Consider the following 20092-nt stretch of genomic DNA (forward strand, 5'->3'; position numbering starts at 1 on the left):
TAACCAAGGCCTTTGAAAACTAAGACTGTGTGGTTCCAGAGTGGGTTATGGATACCATCTGAGTCTAAGACCATAACATACGTCCCAGGGTGGACCACCTACCTCTGCCAGCAGGAAGGGGGCAGAGGGTCAACCAGGGAACCTGCCCTCTGGGAGGCAGAGCTAAGTACAACTGGATCATCGGCCAGAACTCTGACCTTCTTTCCTCCCCTGAACACGTAGCTAAACCTGTACATAAAGGATCTCAAATTCCAGAGAGTGGAGATCTGCACTTCTCTCAAGCACCTCCACCATTTTCTTGGGGCCACCCTCCCCATGAGTTGAAAGAGGGTTCCAGGGGTCCCACTGCACCCCAGGTCTGGTAGACCATTACCAGTTCTGGACTCACAGGGCTTGGGACTCTCCTCATCGGAGGTGACATCAGGGTCAATGAGCTTCTCCTTCACCTTCTCTGTCCGCTCCTTGAAAAGCTTCACCAGCTCCTGGAGCCGGTCATTGATGATGGCACTGTTCTGGCTGGCTGTGGAGGTTGCACGGTCCTGATCACTGTGGAAACAGCACCCAGAGCTGAGTGGACTGTGTAGGGAGGGACCCCTGCACCCCCAAGCAAGGGCAGAATCTGTATCCCACCTCGCCTGAGGGGGTCAATCCTGCCCCAGTCTCCCTCTTGACATCAAAACATCAAACCCACCCTAATATCTCCTGGGAGGAAATTCAGCCTGGGAATTGCACCGGGATACCCAGATTTTAGGAAATGTACCATGCAGGCTCTGATTCAGATGGGCAATTCTGAAAAACTTTGGATCCCACTTGTGATTTAGGGGGCACCTCTTGGAACTCAATTCAAGGCCATTAGACTCAGTTTGGGCTTCACATGAGATATAGGACCAATCAGAGAGGGGATAGGGGCTACTTTTTGAGGTTTAGGAAATAGCTGATTAAAAAAACAATGCAGGGAATTCCCTGGCGGTCCAGTGGTTAGGACTCTGAGCACTCACTGCCAAGGTCGTGGGTTTGATCCCTGGTCAGGGAGATAAGATCCCACAAGCCATGCAGCATGGGCAAAATAATTAGTTTAATTCAATTAAAATTAAAAAACCATTACAGATACATTATAAATCCTTTTAACTTATAGGACTTTAAAATGTATGAACTTGCATCAAGAGAGACAGACATAGACAGACAGAATGAATGAGAGTCTGCCTGACAGTCCGCTCAGCGTGGGTCCAGAGCCCTGGGTGAGTTGAGATGGGAGGCCGTGTGAATCAGCCTAGCTCCATGTTTCCTGCGGAGTGGCCTGTGATCCTCTCGCTGAGCTGACGGTGACACTGGTGTTTACAGATCTGTTGTTTCTTTCATACACTGAGGCACTGAAACTCAAGCCAGCTACTCCTCTTGTGCTCAGCTGAGCTGGAGACGAGCAGTGTGGGGTCGTAGTGAGAGATGGCGCCGGGGGTGGAGGAGACATGAACTGCTCACCCACTTTGGGGAGCAGTAACCACCCAGCCAGGGGCCCCGATGCCCAGGTGTGGCCATGTCAGCTTTCTTCTGTGCACAAGCCATGCACAACTCCAGGCCTCCTCATGGAAGAGCAGCCTGGCACGCTCCCTTTCCAGTCTGACCAGGGAGATCTTGAAAGCCACAGAAAGATGGCAGAGCCACTGTTGGCTGGGTCCTTAAATGACCGCAGAGAGCACAGTCGTGCACTGACCCTGAAATACGCATCTGGTGACACCTCTGACAAGAGACATCTTGTTCCTTAAGGAACTGAAACACTGAGGTCTTATTTGCTATAGCATCTTAACCTACTGAGGGAATACCTAGGGCTCCATGCTGACTACCTTAAGAGCTTTTTCCCCCAAGGGAATTTTTATTATTCTACATGATTTCTGCCTTATCTTCTCATATGAACCCTAACCCCACCCTGATCCTATTGCATAAGATGAGACTCCACTGTAACTAAAAGGAATCACTGGATGATAGGTGAGGTTTGGGGTTTTTTCCTGCTTCTTTGGCTTTTCTGAACTTTCCACGATAGGGCTAAGCATAAACTCCATAAAATTACAGGCAGAATAAAAAGACTGGAAGGAAAGGCCATGGTTTCCTGAGGTCACTCCAGAAGCGTGGCTGGGGAGGAGGTGAGATGCCCAGGCCAAAGCCCAGGGCTGGGGGATTCACTGTCACTAGCCTACATAGACCCTTCAGGAAAACATCTCCCACTGGCCCAGCCCTTGAGACGGTCAGATGTCAGAGACACAGGCCCTGATGCCCTCACAGTGGCCTTTAAACATTGTTCCATGGACCAGCTGCATTGGAATCACCTGAGAAGCTTATAAACACCTGGCTTCCCCAGGTCCACTCTCCGTGGTTCAGGACACAGGAGGCCCAGAGCCCAGGCCCATTCTGCAGACCAGATTTTGCACAACTGCTGGGCCAGCCAGAAGCAGCCAGGGCAGGGGACCCAGCCCTCCCTTACTGCTTGGAAACCACTGGCACAGTCTGCCTTCAGGCAGAGTGTTCTAAAAACATCCATGCTCTCCCCAGCTCACCTCCCTTTGCTTGCCCATCCCCACCCAGACTTCTGACTCCCTGAGACCCCAGAGGCGGCCCTCACTTACTCAGTGCCCTGTGGGCTGGTGGGGTCCGACCAGGCGACCACGGGGGATGCAGCCGGTGACAACATCTTGAGCTCTTCAGCCTCATCATCTTGGGAAGGCAGCCTCTTCCTGCAAGAATACAGACATGGAAAGGGACTTCAGGGAGGCAGGAGCCACAAGCGGGGAGCCAACTTGGCGCCCTGCAGATCACCCAGAGCAAATCCTGGGTGGGAGGTGGGGGCAGAGGATGGTGCTGCCCAAGGGTCCGCGCTTGGCTGCAGGGAAACAAAAAGGGAGAAGAGGGGACACAGCCGACCTCTGGACCTTAGTCTCTGCATCCGTTCAGCGGCCTCACATAAAAGTAACAGCACTGACTCAGTATCAGGTAAACCCAAGTTTGCTCCCCAGCCCTGCTTCTTCCCAGTCTGTGACCTTGGCAAGTTACTTAAACTCTCTGAATGGCCTCAGCTTTCCCCTCTGTAAAATGGGACTGTGTGTGCTGTGCTTAGTTGCTTAGTCGTGTCCGCCTCTTTGAGACCCCATGGACTACTGTAGTCCCCAGGCACCTCTGTCCATGGGGATTCTCCAGCAAGAATACTTGAGTGGGTTGCCATGCCCTCCTCAGGGGATCTTCCCAACCCAGGGATCAAACCCAGGTCTCCCGCATTGCAGGTGCTTATCACTCAGTCAGGTCTCATTTTAAACATCCTTCTCCCCCCACCGCCCAGTCTGACGGCACCGAGCTCCCCAGTCCACCCCCACCTCTTTCTCCATCACACCACCGTTCTAGCCTCCAATAAGGTGTGAGGGCTCACATTCCATCCTGTTAACTTTCCTAGAAGCTCAGCTTCCCTCCCTTAACAGATGTGTCCCTGATTGGAAAAACTGACATCCACAGGCCATGGAGTCTGGTCTCCTACACGTGGTATGACCTGGAACAAGCCCCATCCCCTCCCAGAGCTCCCTCTTCCCTACCTGAAGGATGAAGACTAAATTATCCTGGGTCCCCACCATTCAGTCCAAGTCCCCCAGTGTTGCATTTGGAACTACTGGTGTCTTGGCTGACGGTGTCTAGATTTGAATACGTGTGGTACTCCTACCATTCCCCAGCACCGTGACTCAGGATTCCACCATTAGGGCTTCTAGAGGGATACAGTCAGAGGGATGTGTAGCATTTGCTTTATTCCAGAAGACTCTGGAATTACCCTGTTATCTTTTGCCAACTCAACTAAAATGGCAAAGCTGATGGGTTTGCCTCTTTTACACTCTAATTAAAAGGAGGCCTGCAGGGGGACTTCCCTGGTGGTCCAGTGGCTAAAACTCTGCACTCCCAATGCAGGGGACCTGGGTTCGATCCCTGGTCAGGGTGCTACATCCCACATGCCACAACTAAGACCTGGCATAGCCAAATAGTCATCAGGGAAAAGACCCTGATGCCGGGGAAAACTGAAGGTGGAAGGAGAAGGGGACAACAGCGGATGAGATGGTTGGATGGCATCACCGACTCGACGGACATGAGTTTGAGGAAGCTCCAGGAGTTGGTGATGGACAGGGAAGCCTGGTGTGCTGCAGTCCATGGGGTCGCAGAGAGTCAGACACGACTGAGGGACTGAACTGCCTGATAGCCAAGTAAATAAATAAATACTGAAAAAAAGGATGCCTGCACACAAGAAGACTGGGGCAGAAAACTCAGAGCTAGGACTTAAATTCAGCCCTCCTGCCCCCAGCCTTCTGAGGGCCTGGAGAGAGTCCAGAGAGCGGATGTCAGTCAGAAGCTCTGTTCCCCCAGCACTGCCCAGGGCCTAGCCCTGTGCTAAGCACTTCACTTACAGGAGTTGGTTGAATTTTCACATTCCTAAGGTACAGGGAATGTTTCATCCCCGTCTTCTCATGGAAAGATGGGGGCCTAGGAAGATCGAATGACTTGCTTTAAGCCTCACATCTGGTAAGTGGTGACCTGGGATTCACTCCAAACCACAGCTTTGCGCTGTGAGAAGGGCCTTGCCCACATGCTCCCCTCTACCCCTCTGTTTGGGTGGCTTCTCTGCTCCCATCAATTGCCCCGTGTTCATTCCATCCCTGACCATAGACATCCCCATCGGTCTCTTATGTCAGGCGTCAGAATTCCTTCTTGGGGGCAAGCTCAGGCTGAGGCTTCTCCAGTTTCTCACAGTCATGTTCTGCTTAGCAACTCCCTGGAAGAGTCTTGTGTAATTACTTGTTCACTATCTCCACCGCACTAGAATATCAGCTCTATTAGGACAGGCTTCTCCCTGATGCGTCTATAGCACCTAGAGCAGAGGCTGGCCCATAAAGATGTTCAAAAAATGTTTGCAAATGAATGATAACCAGAGGAACCTCAGAGACCCAGCTCATAAGCAAAAGGTAGGAGCTTGGATTCTAGCCCCATGTGACCTTAGTCCCCTCCCTGCTCCCCAGTATCCATCTCTAACCCAACCTGTACAGTTTCTCCACCCTAATAAAGGGACTAGAGGGAGGTAGACCAGATGTCTACAGTCACGGTAGTGCCTTATCTTCTGCCATCTATACTCTGTATATGATTCAATGAATTAACCACGAGGACTGATGTGTCTGTGAGCTGTGTTCTGAGGCCAGGTGAGATTATGCCTCTCTTCTCCACATTAAAATCTAGGAACCTTCTGTTGATCACATCCAGCCATTTCTATCCCAGCAGGCGTCTGACTTCAGCTGAGAAATTACTCAAAAGCTCATGGATGAGAACAAGAATTAATGAAGAAAAAAGAACCATCTCTCAATCCAGCCAGCAAAGGAAAGGCACTGGTGGCTCTTCTTTAGCTTAAATAACCATTCACAAAGGACAGTACTGCTCCTCACAGCCTGCCTATAGCTCTATACAGGAAGGTTCTCAGATACCCAGCTCAGGTTGTCCAAAACCACCTCTAACCATGCAGCAACTAAAAACTTATCTCAAGAAGCATAACAGTGTGTGCAACCCTGAGCAGGAATTTCACGTTCGAGAAGGAGCCCGAGGACAGAGGGCAGAAGACCAGAGAGACGGCCACAGCACCACGGTGGACAGGATTTAACAGGCGAGGACTGTTACGTCTGTGCTGACATGTGGCGCTGGAAGATGTCAACACAGCATCACAGTGACAGCCTGGCAATATGGAAAATGGCTCAATAAATAAGATGTGGTCTCAGACGAGATGTGATCCAATCATACCTTCAATTAAAACCACTCAGAAGCCTGGGCCCACAAGTGAGGTATGGAAAAGAGGGCAGAAAAATAAAACCACAACCTAACCTAGGGTGGTGGGCTGAGGGATGGTTATTGTATCTAGAGTTCTTTGGTATTCCCACTGTCATTTCTAACAATAACATTAGCCCTGTCACATCTATTACCCCCTTCAAACCATACAATCAAGGGTATTCTGGACAGGGCTTCCTCAGGGGACCTCTTTCTAGAGCCTGAAACCAGGAATTAGGAGACCCGGAAAGGGATGGGCCCCTGGGCCCCATGCTGACAGCATCTCACTGAGTGACCTTGGGCCAGTTTCTTCCCCTCTCTGGCCCCAGTGTCCTCTCCTACCAAGTGCATAGATGGCACAGTGCTACAAAACATCCAAGAGAAGCATAGAAGGCGACCTGAGGCTCCCTGTGGCCGATCCTGGGACCGCAAGGGTGTCAGATTTGGCAGGAGACAGGGGCAGCTGCACGGGAGAGGGTGGGCTCTCCTCCGCGATGAGGGGGCGACTGTCAGCATCAGCGTCTTCCACCTGCACTTCTGGGTGCTCTTCCGTGGCAGGTACTGGGGAGGGGAAGGAGGACACAGCGTCAGAGAGGAGCCAGGTCCCCGGAGCCTCGCTGTGTTCTCCGGGGAAGCCACAGAGAGTGTGCGTGGAGGGGCCCGTGGCAGCCTTGCCTCCAAACAGGGCCCAGAGGAGAGCTCCATGCAGGGGACACAACGATGCAGTGTCCAGGGCCCTCTGAGGGCCATGGCCCTGGCGGCCCCTGACCCAGGAGCTACAGGAGCAGCCATGACGTCATAGGAGCTCCCGGACACAGCCCGGAGCCCAGCCTGGTTTCCCTGGGCTGGAGAAGCAGCAAGGCCCTGGGGTGGGGAGTGGGGTGGCAGAACTGAGAAAGGGCTTGGGGGGCCTGCCTGGGGGGCACTGAGTCCTAGGGTCTGGCCTGGTGCAGTCTGGCTCAGCTGCTTCCTCTCCCTGGGCCTCAGTTTCCCCATCCCAAGGTAGGAATGATGAGACTCTCCCAGGCCAGTGGGGGCAGCAGACATGGGGGTAAAGACCTCATTTTTTTAAAATCTTTTATTAAAGCATAGTTGATTTACAATGTTGTGCCAACCTCTGCTGTAAGCAAAGTGACTCAGTTACACACATGTATTCTTTCATGTTCTTTTCCATTACAGTTTATCACAGGATGTTGAATCTAGTTCCCTGTGCTATACAGCAGAACTTGTTGTTTATCCACCCTATATATAATATTTTATATCCAATCCCACACTTACAGTCCTTCCCTCTTCTATCTCCCTCCCCAAAGGCAACCAGAAATCTGTTCTCTACATCTGAGAGTCTGTTTCTGTTTTGAGATAGGTTCATTTGCACCACATTTTAGATTCCACATATACTGACTGCATATGATATTTGCCTTCCTCTTTCTGACTTACTTCATTTAGTATGATAATCTCTAATTGCATCCATGCTGCTGCAAATGGCATGATTTCATTCTTTTGTGGCTGAGTAGTATTCCAGTTATACATGTACCACATCTTTATTCATCTGTCAACAGGCATTTAGCTGTTTTCATGTTTTGACTATTGTAAATAGTCCTGCTACTAAATAGGGGTGCATGTATCTTCTGAATTATAGCTTTGTCCAGGTATATGACCAGGAGTGGGATTTCTGCATCATATGGTAATTCTATTTTTAGTTTTCTGAGGAACCTCTGCACTGTTCTCCACAGTGGCTGTACCAACTTACATTCCTACCAACGGTGTAGGAGGGTTCCCTTTTCTTCACACCCTCTCCAACATTTATTTATAGACTTTTTCATGATGGTCATTCTGATCAGTGTGAGGTGGTACCTTCTAGTTTTGATTTGCATTTCTCTAATAATCAATGCTGTTGAGTTTTCATGGGCTTACTGGTCATCTGTATGTCTTCTTTGAAGAAATGCCTATTAATGTCTTTTGCCCATTTTTCAATTGGGCTGTTCTGTTGGTGGTTGTATGAACTGTTTGTATATTTTGGAGACTAAGCCCTTGTCCATCAACTCATTTGCAAATACTTTCTCCCATTCCATAGGCTGTTTTTTCTTTCTTTCTTCCTTTTTCATTATTTCCTCTGCTGTGCAAAAGCTCGTAAAAGTTTGATTAGGCCCCATTTATTTATTTTTGTTTTTTATTTCTATTGCCTTGGGAGACTGAACCAAGAAAGATTTGGTATGATTTGTGTCAGAGAATGTTTTGCCTATGCTCTCTTCTAGGAGTTTTACACGTCATGTCTTAGGTTTAAGTCTTCAAGCCATTTTAAGTTTATTTTTGTATATGGTATGAGGGTATGTTCTAACTTCACTGATTTACATACAGGTAACTTTCCCAGCACCACTTGCTGAAGAGACTGTCTTTTACCCATTTTATATTCTTGCCTCCTTTGTTAGAGATTAATTGGTCATAGGTGTATGGGTTTATTTCTAGACTCTATTTTCACTGTTCCATAGATCCACATGTCCATTTTTATACCCTTACAACACTGTTTTGATGTTACTGTAGCTTTGTAGTATTATCTGAAGTCTGGGAGAGTTACGCCTGTTGCTCCATGGCTCCCATCCCTAGGCCGCCTCACAGGATTGCTTTGGCAATTCTGGGTCTTCAATAGTTCTTATAAAAATTTTTGGATTATTTGTTCTAGTTCTGTGAAAAATGTCTTGGGTATTTTGATAGGTATCATACTAAATTTGCACATTGCTTTGGATAAAATTGCCATTTTAACAATATTAATCCTTGCAATCCTCTTCGAAGGGAATGGGATATCATTCCATTTCTTTGAATCCTCTTTAATTTGCTTTACTAACATTTTACAGTTTTCAGCATATTAGTCTTTCACCTCTTTGGTCAGGTTTATTCCTAGGTTGTTTTATTTTTTTAATTAATTATTTGTTTTTGGTTGCACTGGGTCTTTGCTGCTGGGTGCAGGATTTTCTCTAGCTGTGGCAAGCAGGAGATACTCTCTAGTTGCAATGCGTGGGCTTCTCATTGCAGTGGCTTCTCTTGTTTTAGAGCATGTTCTTCAGGAGTTGCAACATGCAGGTTCAGTAGTGGCAGCGCACAGGTTTAGTTGCTCTGAGGCATGTGGAATCCTCCCAAACCAGGGATCAAACCCGTGTCCCCTACTTTGGCAGGCAGATTCTTAACCACTGCACCACCAGGTAAGTCCTTTTTTTTTTTGGTGCTATTTTAAAAGGGTTTCTTTTTTTTTTTACATTCCTTTTCTGATGATGTTTCATTGTTATTATAAAGTGTTGCAACTGATTTTTTAATATTAATCTTGAATCCTGCTACCTTGATAAATTCATTTATTAGGTCTAGTAGTGTTTGCGTGGAGTCCTCAGGGTTTCCTATGTATAGTATCATGTCATCTGCATGTAGTGACAATTTTACCTCTTCAGGGCCTCACACTCTTGAAGGGCCTCGAATGGAGACATTTGAAAGCTTCCTACAATCAAGAGTGACAGATTGTTTTTATAATGTGTGTTACCCCTGTGACATTTGGTATTTCCTTATTTTTGCATCTGCCAAGAGCCCCCAAAAATAATCCCCTCAGCTCCTCTCCTGACCTGAGAGGCTTCGCATCCTGAGAATCAGATCCTCCCTGGGGAGCCTGGGTGTGTCCCTGTTTTGGGCTTCATTACCCTTCCCAGGGACTGTGGGGATAGGTCTGCCCCTAGGCAGAACTCGGATGCTAAAGGGCTGGTAGGGTGCCCCTACTCCCCACTACACCTGGGCCAAACCACGCAATAGTAGCCAGGTGCAGGTCTGGGTACCAGCAAGGCAGATGCACACCCCCAAAATGTGGAGGGGCGTGTTTTGAAACATTTGGATATGTGAGCTTTTTTTTAATGGCCACATGGGAAAAGCCAGCACATTATGAAGGTTGGTGGAGGGAACACAAGCAGACCTCAAGACTCTGGAGCATTTGTTGTACTAACCCTAAGCCCTCAGGAAAAGAGGATGAGCAGGACTTTTGCTAGACTCACCAGAGATGCCCCAGGCTGTGCAAAGCAAGAGAGAACCACAGGGTGGCAGGGACCTCCCCCGGCTTCCCCCAGACCTCGGGAGAGGGAAGCTGGAAGTGGGCTGGGGGCATGGAGGCAGCCAGGACTAAGGCAGCTTCTCAAAAATGCTCAGGGCCCCGGGTGCCTCCGGCGTGGCCCCCTGGCAGCAAAAAACACGGTGGCCTCAGCATCCATGAGGCTGTCTTAGGGAGCCTGGGAGGGACCATGTGGTCCCCTCACCCCTACCTCACCCTGCATAAGACCCTATAAACTCAGTCACTCTCAAAGGTAGGGGGACCTCCCAAACCCAATGTTTCATTTCCTGCCAGTTTGACAGAGTAGGAACTCAAGACAGAAATCACATTTGTTTATATTATACTGATTTATAGAATAAGAATCTGTGATTAAGAATACAAAGAATAATATTGTATGTTTAAATTGGTTTAGAGAATAATAATATTTACTGTTAAGCACTTCCTATGTGCCTACTAGGCATTTGTTTCACTAAACTCTAAGTGCTTTATTTATATGTATATATAAACCCTTTCATCATTCCCAGCCACTCTATGAGGTCATTGTTATCATTGTCCCCATCTTGTGGAGAAGGAAACTCAAGCAGAGAGGTTAAGAAACCTGTAGCAGAGCCCAGATTTGGACCCAGGCATCCTGGCTCCAGAGCTAAAACTCTCAGCCCACCCTGAGGTTGGTGACCAGCCTACACACAGACTTCTGTGCCAAGCAGAACCACTGAAATGGAAATAATCTTGTCACTGCATGCTGTCATTGCCTCGACCACAGCATCTAAAATCATCATGTGTCGATCACAGTTGGTTCAGACCACCGTCCCAATGTGTCACTGCGGCTGTTTCTCAAAGCATGGGGCTCCCAGGGACCAGAGAAGGCACACGATGATTTTAGATGGCACAGCCAAGACAAAGGATGACACAGAATGAGACCATTCCTCCCTTTCCAGAGGCAGCGTGGGCAGAGGAAACCTCAGGTTAGTGCTGCTATGGCCTCAACGCCTCCCAGACATGTCCGGGTTCCCTTCTGCAGACTCAGCTATGAGCCTTCAGCAGGCTCCCACCTCACTAGAAATTACCAACACGACCTAGTTCCCCATATCTTTGTGGTTATTTCTATTAATGCCCTTCTATTTATGGCAGGCCGGGCTGGTTTTCCATTTGAATTATAATGTAAAGCTTCCTATTTAAATACACTGAATTGAATGAAAAAGTGAATAAGCAAATAAGCACAGAGTTGGTACATGCTTGCATGCATGCATGCTAAGTCACTGTAGTTGTGTCTGACGTTTTGTGATCCTATGGACTGTAGCCTGCCAGGCTCCTCTGTCCACGGGATTCTCCAGGCAGGAATACTAGAGTGGGCTGTCACGCCCTCTTCCAGCAAAGCTGATGCAGGATATACAAAAATCAAGAAGTGATGTAAGGGTGGGGGACATGGGGGACCCTTTGGAGTGAATAGATTTAGGGCTGGCCTGGAAGACTGGGCTTGGTGTGTCATCCCCAGTAGCTCATGTGGAGAACATCACCGGTCATGAGGTTGGTCTGCCCAAGAGCTCTGAGAGACAGCCCTGAGCCATCCCCGAGCCACCACCACCCCCAACCTCAGGGGTTACGCGCTCTCTGCTAACCAACTAATCCCCGGGGTCACCTGGCCAGGTGATCTTACTCCACTTCACCCCCATTCTGTGTCCACCTCAAGCCAGGAGGAGGGGAGAATAAGAGTGGATCTCTTCTCATGAAATGTCCAGCTTAACCTGCCTGCGGACATCGCAGACAACCTTGCCCAGTGCCATCCAAAAACAAATGAATTAAAGGCAAAACGGGCAGGTCTGGTTTGAGTCAAGGCAGACTCAAAGTGACAGGGGTTCGCCGCGAGGCACCAATATGTCCCCCAGCTCTTTGTCAGCAGGCAGCAAACAGCAGGAGCCCGAAGGCCACTGTGGGCCACCTGTCACAAATAAATGGGTCCAGACAGGCTCTCTCTCTGCACTGGCCCCTGGGGATGCCTCTCCTCTGGGTCTGCCTGTCAACACCTGGGGGCCTCTCCTTTCCTGAAAGAGAATTTGCTGGGCAGACAGCCACAGTCCTCAGAAAGTCCAGCTCCCAGCAAACTCTCAAGGTCAGTAGATTCTGTCTGCAGTGGACCTTCACCTCGTCTCCTGGTCCATTTCCCTCTGATTATTCTCCACCCCCGGACCCAGCTCCTTGATCCAAGCCTCTTCATTGGCCTGGAGATCTGAATGACTTGTTTAAACTAGGGTATGAGTGACTAACCCATATAAAAACTGATGATCTGCAAAATGCCACGTTTAACCCCCAAAAAATGAATTGTTAATTGTGGAATTTTAGGCACAGAGAGAAGGGGACTATTATGCCTTAAATCACCACAAAGCAAGATGAAGGCATTGGTCAGCAGAGGAAGAAGGGGTGGTTTTCCAGGAGCCCAGATAGCAGTCCCACACCACGACCACAACACCCATGCAGAAATCAGCCCAAGCCATGCAGAAACACACAACACAGACACCAGCATGCTGGGCGGGCAGTTTCACGCTACCTAGACGACGGATTGAGCTCCTGGTCTCCTTGACGAAGCTGGAGTTGGACAAGTTTGTCCTCCGGGAGATGAGGACAGGGATGCGGGTGATGGGAGGGCGGTAGCTGGGCACATTGGGGAGGTGCTCCACCAGGTTTGGGGGGGCAAGCCTGGGGGTCACTTGCCCAGGCGACTGGTCCTGGACTAGGTGATTCAGCTCCATGTCCCGGCCTGGCTTAGCCATAGTGCTGAGGCCAGGGGGCCTCAGGCAGAGGCAGGACCCTGGGGACTGCAATGAGGAGCAAAGAGTTGGGAGAGGCAGAGAAGGTGGGGCTCTTCCCCACCAGTGCCAATACAGACCCAGCCCAGTGCCCACCTGCCCTTTCAGCAGTGCACCCAGAGTCTGAAGCATCACTATCATCCCTGGAGGGCAACACCAGTCATGTGGCTGGTCCACCCACAGCTCTGAGAGACAGCCCTGAGCACCACCCAGTTCTGGCACTTTCTCTCCTTAACCAACCATCATAGCATTTCCTACTTTAGAATCAAAGAACCTAGGACTCCTCAGGCTCTTAGGCTAACACTCAAACATTCTTAGTCCGGTAGGATTTTCCATCCTAAAGAAACCCTGGAGCTCAATTAATTTCACTTCCAACCAGACACAATAACTTTTCCTAGGTCCCTGGTTCCCCAAATAGGCTGCATATTGGAATTGCCTAGGGAGGCCTGGCAATGCCTGATGCCCAGGCCCACCCCCAGAGATTCTGATTTAATGGTCTGAGGTGAAGACTGACACCAGGATTTTTTTAAATCTCCCCCAAATGATTCCAATTGCAGTCATGAGAACCACGACTCAAGGCCATTGCCTCTCAAACACAAATGTGCAGAGAGATCTCCAGGGATCTTGTGATAGTGCAGTTTCTGCTTCAGCTGGTTGGTGTGGGGCCTGGGATTCTGCATTTAAAGCAGCTCCCAGGTGACACCAAAGCTGCTGATTTGAGAGCCACACTTTCAAGTGGCGGCAGACAGAAGGCCATGCCTCAGTGTTTCTCAAAGTGTGATTCCCAGGCCACCTGCTTCCAAATGCCCTGGGGAAGGGCGTGGAACCAGCCCCATGGAGCCCTAGTTTGCACCCCCTGATCCCGGTCTTGTTCATCTTTGTGGGGTGCAGACTTAGTGGGTTTCCAGTAGATTTGGGTTAAAGTTAACAAAGGATTTTTTCAAAGACCAGGTGGGAAGCAGACTCAGGACACCTGGGGTTAAGACACCTGGGTCCATCCCATCGCCAACACTGGCTGCCTGGAAAACAGGCTCATCACCCCAATTATGGTCTCTTCCTTCAGGGCCAGGGATGCATGGTCATCCCCACTCTGCCCAACAACCCAGTGAGGTAGGTATTGTTACTCCCCCTCTTCTTGACTTGAAAGCCACAGTTGAGAGGTCACAGACTGGCTCCAGGCCACACAGAAAGGAAGGGGGGGAGCCAGGAGTGACATGAAGGTCTATGTCCTTGCTGCCCACACAGAGCCTCAGTTTTCTCATCTATAAAATGGTCTGTCTCCCAGGGCATCTGGAGCACTACTAGTGCCTTGAGGATTGTGGAGGTTTGCAAGGCCTGGGTTCAGTGTCCAGTTGGCCTCACTCCCCTAGACTCTGGCCTGTCATCCCTGAAGTTCTCAGGATTAGGGGTCGGAGTGACAAATGACCAGACTTGTACCAAAGATCTCAGCAGTAAGGAAAAACTCAAAAGACACAGTCTAGGACACGCTTTTAGCAAGCTCTCCTCCTAGTTTTCATTCAGGTATGATACATTTGAGCCAAACTCTCACTGGTCTGTAGCCTAGAGAGTTGTGGAACCAGTGAAGAGGCTGGCAGGAGGGATTAGCTGGGAGTAGGGTTTCCCTAGGCCTCCTGGGGTCCTGGGGTTTCCCAGTGGTGCAGTGGGAACCCGCCTGTCAATGCAGGAGACGCAAGAGATATGGGTTAGATCCCTGGGTCAGGAAGATCCCCTGGAGTAGGAAATGGCAACCTGCTCCAGTATTCTTGGCTGGAGACTCCCATGGACAGACGAGCCTGGTGGGATACAGTCCATGGGGTTGCAGAGTCACACAGGACTGAGTAAGCACGCACACACCTGGAGTCCAGGTGGGGTAGGGGTGGGGGGAAGGTGGGGGGCTGGGCCTCAAGGCAATTCCCTTGGGGCCTTTGAAATACATCATCAGACTCTGATTATGTGGCCCTAAGATGCAGAAAATGGGTTTTGCCTGAGGATGGGATGAGTTAGGGAGGGGAAGGAGTTGAGAGGCAGAGGGGGAGGGCTTGCCCCTGTGCCCCGGCTGCCCCCAGCCTGAAAGAAGCCCAGACATTCTTATGCAACCCCACCCCCACTGCACACCTACCTCCTGAGCTGTCGGCCAAGGCCTCTTCTTGCAGCTCCTGCAAAAGATAAAGAGGAAACTGAAGTGGTGACCATCCAACCATCCCTGCCCTGGTCCAGCCCAGCCAGTGTTGGGGGATCTGCCCTCAAGCATCTTCATGGGCCCAAGTCTACTCCTTACCCTGCCCGCTGGTCACACCTTCAGCCCAACTTCTGCAGCAACCAGCACACACAGGCGCCCCAGGCCCCAACACCTGGACCTGTCACTTATCATGAGGGGAAATTATCAGACAACCCTCTGCATGTGGAGACAAAGCAACTAGAGCAGCCCCCACGGCACTCTCCGCCTGGCACCACATTTCACAGCCCACAGCCGTGTACAAAACTCTGGAGAGGGGTTTTTAGCCCCATTTTACAGATGTGACCACTGAGGCCCAGGGTAGGGTCTTACCTAGGGTCACATAGCCACATGAGGACTGGAGTCCAGGACCACTGCTGCCCACTCACGGCCATGTCGCCAAGGCCCTTCTTGACGCCATCTGATCCCTGACACAAGCAGGGCCTTATAGCAACTACCACCCCACTCTTCTCTATTCGATGGGCATCTCATCAGCTGAACCCTCACCCCCCATAAACAAAGCGGACATGGCCCCATAACCTTCCACTGACTTTGGCCCAGGCCTCCAAGGTAGCCGGGGCACGAGGCCTGGCGCTGCTCCATACCTGGTGTGAGGTGCTCTGGTCCTGGGTTCCACCCACTTCACTCTGCTCCTGGGCTCCGCCCACTTCACTCTGCTCCTGGGCTCCGCCCACTTCACTCTGCTCCTGGACTCCGCCCACTTCACTCTGCTCCTGGGTTTCACTTTCTTCACTCTGGTCCTCCTCACTCTGTGCCACCAGATAACTATCCAGCAGGACACTGTGACTGTGAGGGGGCAGGAGGCAAGGTCTGGGGTTAGGGATATGAAATGTTTTCCGAGCTGTGCTGACTGCCAGGCTCTTGTGCTGGAGGCCGGGGCACAAAGATGCCTAATGATCGGTCCTCGGCCTCTTGAAGCTCCCAGCACTGGGCAGGCGGCAGATACCACGTCCTGTTAACAATCTCACAGTCTGCGTGCATCATGTGCTGGAGCAAGCGGCTGTGAAGGGCACAGCCACAATTCTGCTAGGAAGGAGGGCTTCCCAGAGGATGTGGCCTGTGAGTTGGAAATAGGTGGGGAATGGTGTCCAGGAAACAGGAACAGCATGTGCAAAGAAAATGCTGGAGCACGGTGTTGAGGAAACATCCTCTGCGGCGGGGGAGACTAACAGGCACTGTATGGTGTTCAAAATCTATGCCCAGCATTTCCCCTCTTAGAGTCTCCAGGCAACCTTGAAGATGGAGGCAGAGAAGGAAGTATGAGAAAAGCGAAGCCCAGAGAGGTCAACTGGCCTGACCAAAATCACACAGCATGTTGTCCCACATCACACAAAACTCAGACATACACCCTGATTTTTTTGCATGCCATGAGGTCGGAGCCACACTGCAACTGCTGAAGGTTTCAGGGGCCCCTGGCCCAGGCAAAGGCATACATGAGTGACAGGGGGCCAGGGTGAGACTATAGGGAGCAGAGGAGAATATGGCAAATCAGAGAACCCCTGCCCATCTGAATCAGCAACCCCATTCTGCTTGGAATGGGTGTCCCGCAGCCACATCTGCTGATTTTCAGGAAAAGACTGAAGTACATCTTTGAAAAGTGGGATCTCCCCATCTTTAGAGGCTGATAATTAATCCAAACTAATATCTATATTAAACTGTATGATCTATATTGACATCTATATTAATATGTCAATATCTCAAAGAGCCTGTCTCCAGGCTAAACTGGGCCCTGACATGCCTGTGTACAATCTCTGGATTAAAATGATGACTTGGGTGGGGGGGGCCAAGATGGCAGAGGAATAGGACGGGGAGACCACTTTCTCTCCTACAAATTCATCGAAAGAACAATTGAACGCAGAGCAAACTTCACAAAACAACTTCTGATCGCTAGCTGAGGTCATCAGGCGCCCAGAAAAGCAGCCCATTGTCTTCGAAAGGAGGTAGGACAAAATATAAAAGATAAAAAGAGAGACAAAAGAGCTAGGGACGGAGATCCATCTCGGGAAGGGAGTCTTAATAGAGGAAGTTTCCAAGTACCAGGAAACCCTCGCACTGGCGGGTCTGGGGGAAGTTTTTAAATCTCGGAGGGCAACCTAACTGGGAGGGGAAAAATTAATAAAATCCACAGATTATGTGCCTAAAAGCAACTCCCAGCAGAAAAGTACCCTAGACGCCCGCATCCGCCACCAGCAAGTGGGGAATGAACGGAGAGGAGCGGGCGGCATTGCTTAGGGTAAGGACCGGGCCTGAGTGCCCTGTGGGCAATTGGAGGGAGCTTTTGTGAGTTACCAACTTAAACTGTGGGACAGCAAAAGAGAGAGAGAAAATTAACCGGCCCAAACACACTGCCAGCCGTTCACAGAACAAAGGGACCGAGCAAGTCCAGAGGAGCTAGACGGCTGCGGACCGGCCCAGCCCCACCGGAGGCAGGAGGCAGGGGGGAGGGGAAAGGGGCAGGCTCGGCCCCAAAGACCGCATCCCCTACCGCACTGCAAACAGGCCTCCAGTTTCTAACCAAAGACTTCCTGAGATTCTGGATGGTCGACATCCGCCGGGAGGGTCATGGCGAGACACAAGGCACAGGCACCCGACTGGCGTGGGCGGGGACTGGGGCTGGGGCCGCGGAGGGGAGAAGGCGCGCCGCACCCGGGGAGAGTGCGCCCGTGAAGCTCCTGGCTGCCTGAGCTGCTTGGGCGGAGAAGGCACAAAACGCAGGCGCAGCCGAGTCCGCGCTTTTGTGGAACACCTGAGGGCTGGAACCGCGCGCGCAGCGCAGGGCACACTCCATATAGAGCAGCCAGGACCCTGAGCAGCGTAGACGGGGAAAGCAGCGCCAGCCCCTCCCCGCAGCGCGACGGAACCAGCAACCTGAATAAGAGACCACCTCCGCCCGCCTGTGCCAGGGCGGAAATTGGGCACTGAAGAGACCAGCAAACGGAAGCCAAATAAACAAAGGGAACCGCTTCAGAAGGGACCGGTGCAACAGATTAAAACCCCTGTAGATAACACCGACTACACCGGAAGGGGCCTATAGATATCGAGAAGTGTAAGCTGGAACGAGGAGCTATCTGAAACTGAACCAAACCCACACTGACCGCAACAGCTCCAGAGAAATTCCTAGATATATTTTTACTTTTTTTTTAATTAAAAAAATTTTTTTTCTTTTCTTATTTTTTCTCTTTTATTTTCTTGTAAAATTCCCTATTACTCCCCCATTACTCCTTAACTTTCATTTTCATAGATTTTTACGATTTTTTTAATTAGGAAAAATTTTTTTTCTCTTGTTTTTCTTTTCTTTTTTCTTTTTCTCTTATTTTCTTTTAAAATCCCCTATTACTCCTCTACTACTTCTTAATTTTCATTTTCATTTCACTATAACCTTGCAAAAAAAAAGAGAGAAGCCCTATTTTTAAACTGAACTTCATATATATTTCTAAAATTTTTTGTGTTTTTGTTTTTAATATTGTATTTTTAAGAGTCTAACCTCTACTCTAGATTTTTAATCTTTGTTTTTCAGTATGTGATATAAATTTTGGACATTTAAGAATACAATATTCAGTTCCCATTTTTACTCAGGAGTGTGTTGATTACTCTCTCCCACTTTTGACTCTCCATTTTCTCCCTCAGATCACCTCTATTTCCTCCCTCCCCCTTCTCTTCCCAATCCTATTCTGTGAATCTCTGTGGGTGTCTGGGCTATGGAGAACACTCTGAGAACAGACAACTGTAGATCTGTCTCTCTCCTCTTGAGTCCCCTGTTTTCTCCTCCTGGCCATCTCTATCTCCCTCCTCCCTCCCCTCTTTTTCATGTAACTCTGTGAACCTCTCTGGGTGTCCCTCACGGCAGAGAATCTTTTCACCATTAATCTAGAGGTTTTATTATCAGTGCTGTATAGTTGGAGAAGTCTTGAGACTACTGGAAGAATAAAACTGAAATCCAGAGGCAGGAGACTTAAGCCCAAAACCTGAGAACACCAGAAAACTCCTGACTACATGGAACATTAAGTAATAAGAGACCGTCCAAAAGCCTCCATACCTACACTGAAACCAACCACCACCCAAGAGCCAGTAAGTTTCAGAGCAAGACATACCACGCAAATTCTCCAGCAACGCAGGAACATAGCCCTGAGCGTCAACATACAGGCTGCCCAAAGTCACACCTAACACATACACCCATCTCAAAACTCATTACTGGGCACTCCATTGCACTCCAGAAAGAGAAATCTAGTTCCACGCACCAGAACACTGACACAAGCTTCCCTAACCAGGAAACCGTGACAAGCCAATCATCCAACCCCACCCACTGGGTGAAACCTCCACAATAAAAAGGAACCACAGACCTCCAGAATACAGAAAGCCCACTCCAGACACAGCAATCTAAACAAGATGAAAAGGCAGAGAAATACCCAACAGGTAAAGGAACATGAAAAATGCCCACCAAGTCAAACAAAAGAGGAGGAGATAGGAAATCTACCTGAAAAAGAATTTAGAATAATGATAATAAAAATGATCCAAAATCTTGAAAACAAAATGGAGTTACAGATAAATAGCCTGGAGACAAAGATTGAGAAGATGCAAGAAATGTTTAATAAAGACCTAGAAGAAATAAAAAAGAGTCAATTAAAAATGAATAATGCAATAAATGAGATCAAAAACACTCTGGAGGGAACCAAGAGTAGAATAACGGAGACAGAAGATAGGATAAGTGAGGTAGAAGTTAAAATGGTGGAAATAAATGAAGCAGAGAGGAAAAAAGAAAAAAGAATCAAAAGAAATGAGGACAACCTCAGGGACCTCTGGGACAATGTGAAATGCCCCAACATTCGAATCATAGGAGTCCCAGAAGAAGAAGACAAAAAGAAAGGCCATGAGAAAATACTTGAGGAGATAATAGCTGAAAACTTCCCTAAAATGGGGAAGGAAATAGCCATCCAAGTCCAAGAAACCCAGAGAGTCCCAAACAGGATAAACCCAAAGCGAAACACCCCAAGACACATATTAATCAAATTAACAAAGATCAAATACAAAGAACAAATATTAAAAGCAGCGAGGGAGAAATAACAAATAACACACAAAGGGATTCCCATAAGGATAACAGCTGATCTATCAATAGAAACCCTCCAGGCCAGAAGGGAATGGCAGGACATA

General features: G+C 49.3%; 1 protein-coding gene across 1 annotated transcript in view; it reads right to left on the bottom strand.

Moving 5' to 3' along the window:
- Positions 1-20092, bottom strand: part of CNGB1 (cyclic nucleotide gated channel subunit beta 1) — a 74170-nt gene that overhangs the window by 29092 nt on the left and 24986 nt on the right. The window contains exons 14-18 of the mRNA XM_043897555.1: positions 15529-15730; positions 14828-14864; positions 6225-6387; positions 2619-2726; positions 389-546 (exon numbers count right to left, since the gene is read on the bottom strand). Coding sequence (XP_043753490.1) covers positions 389-546; positions 2619-2726; positions 6225-6387; positions 14828-14864; positions 15529-15730 — 668 coding nt within the window. The remainder of the gene's footprint in view (positions 1-388; positions 547-2618; positions 2727-6224; positions 6388-14827; positions 14865-15528; positions 15731-20092) is intronic.

This window comes from Cervus elaphus, chromosome 4 (genome assembly GCF_910594005.1).
Source record: "Cervus elaphus chromosome 4, mCerEla1.1, whole genome shotgun sequence".
In the NCBI taxonomy this organism is placed as follows: domain Eukaryota; kingdom Metazoa; phylum Chordata; class Mammalia; order Artiodactyla; family Cervidae; genus Cervus; species Cervus elaphus.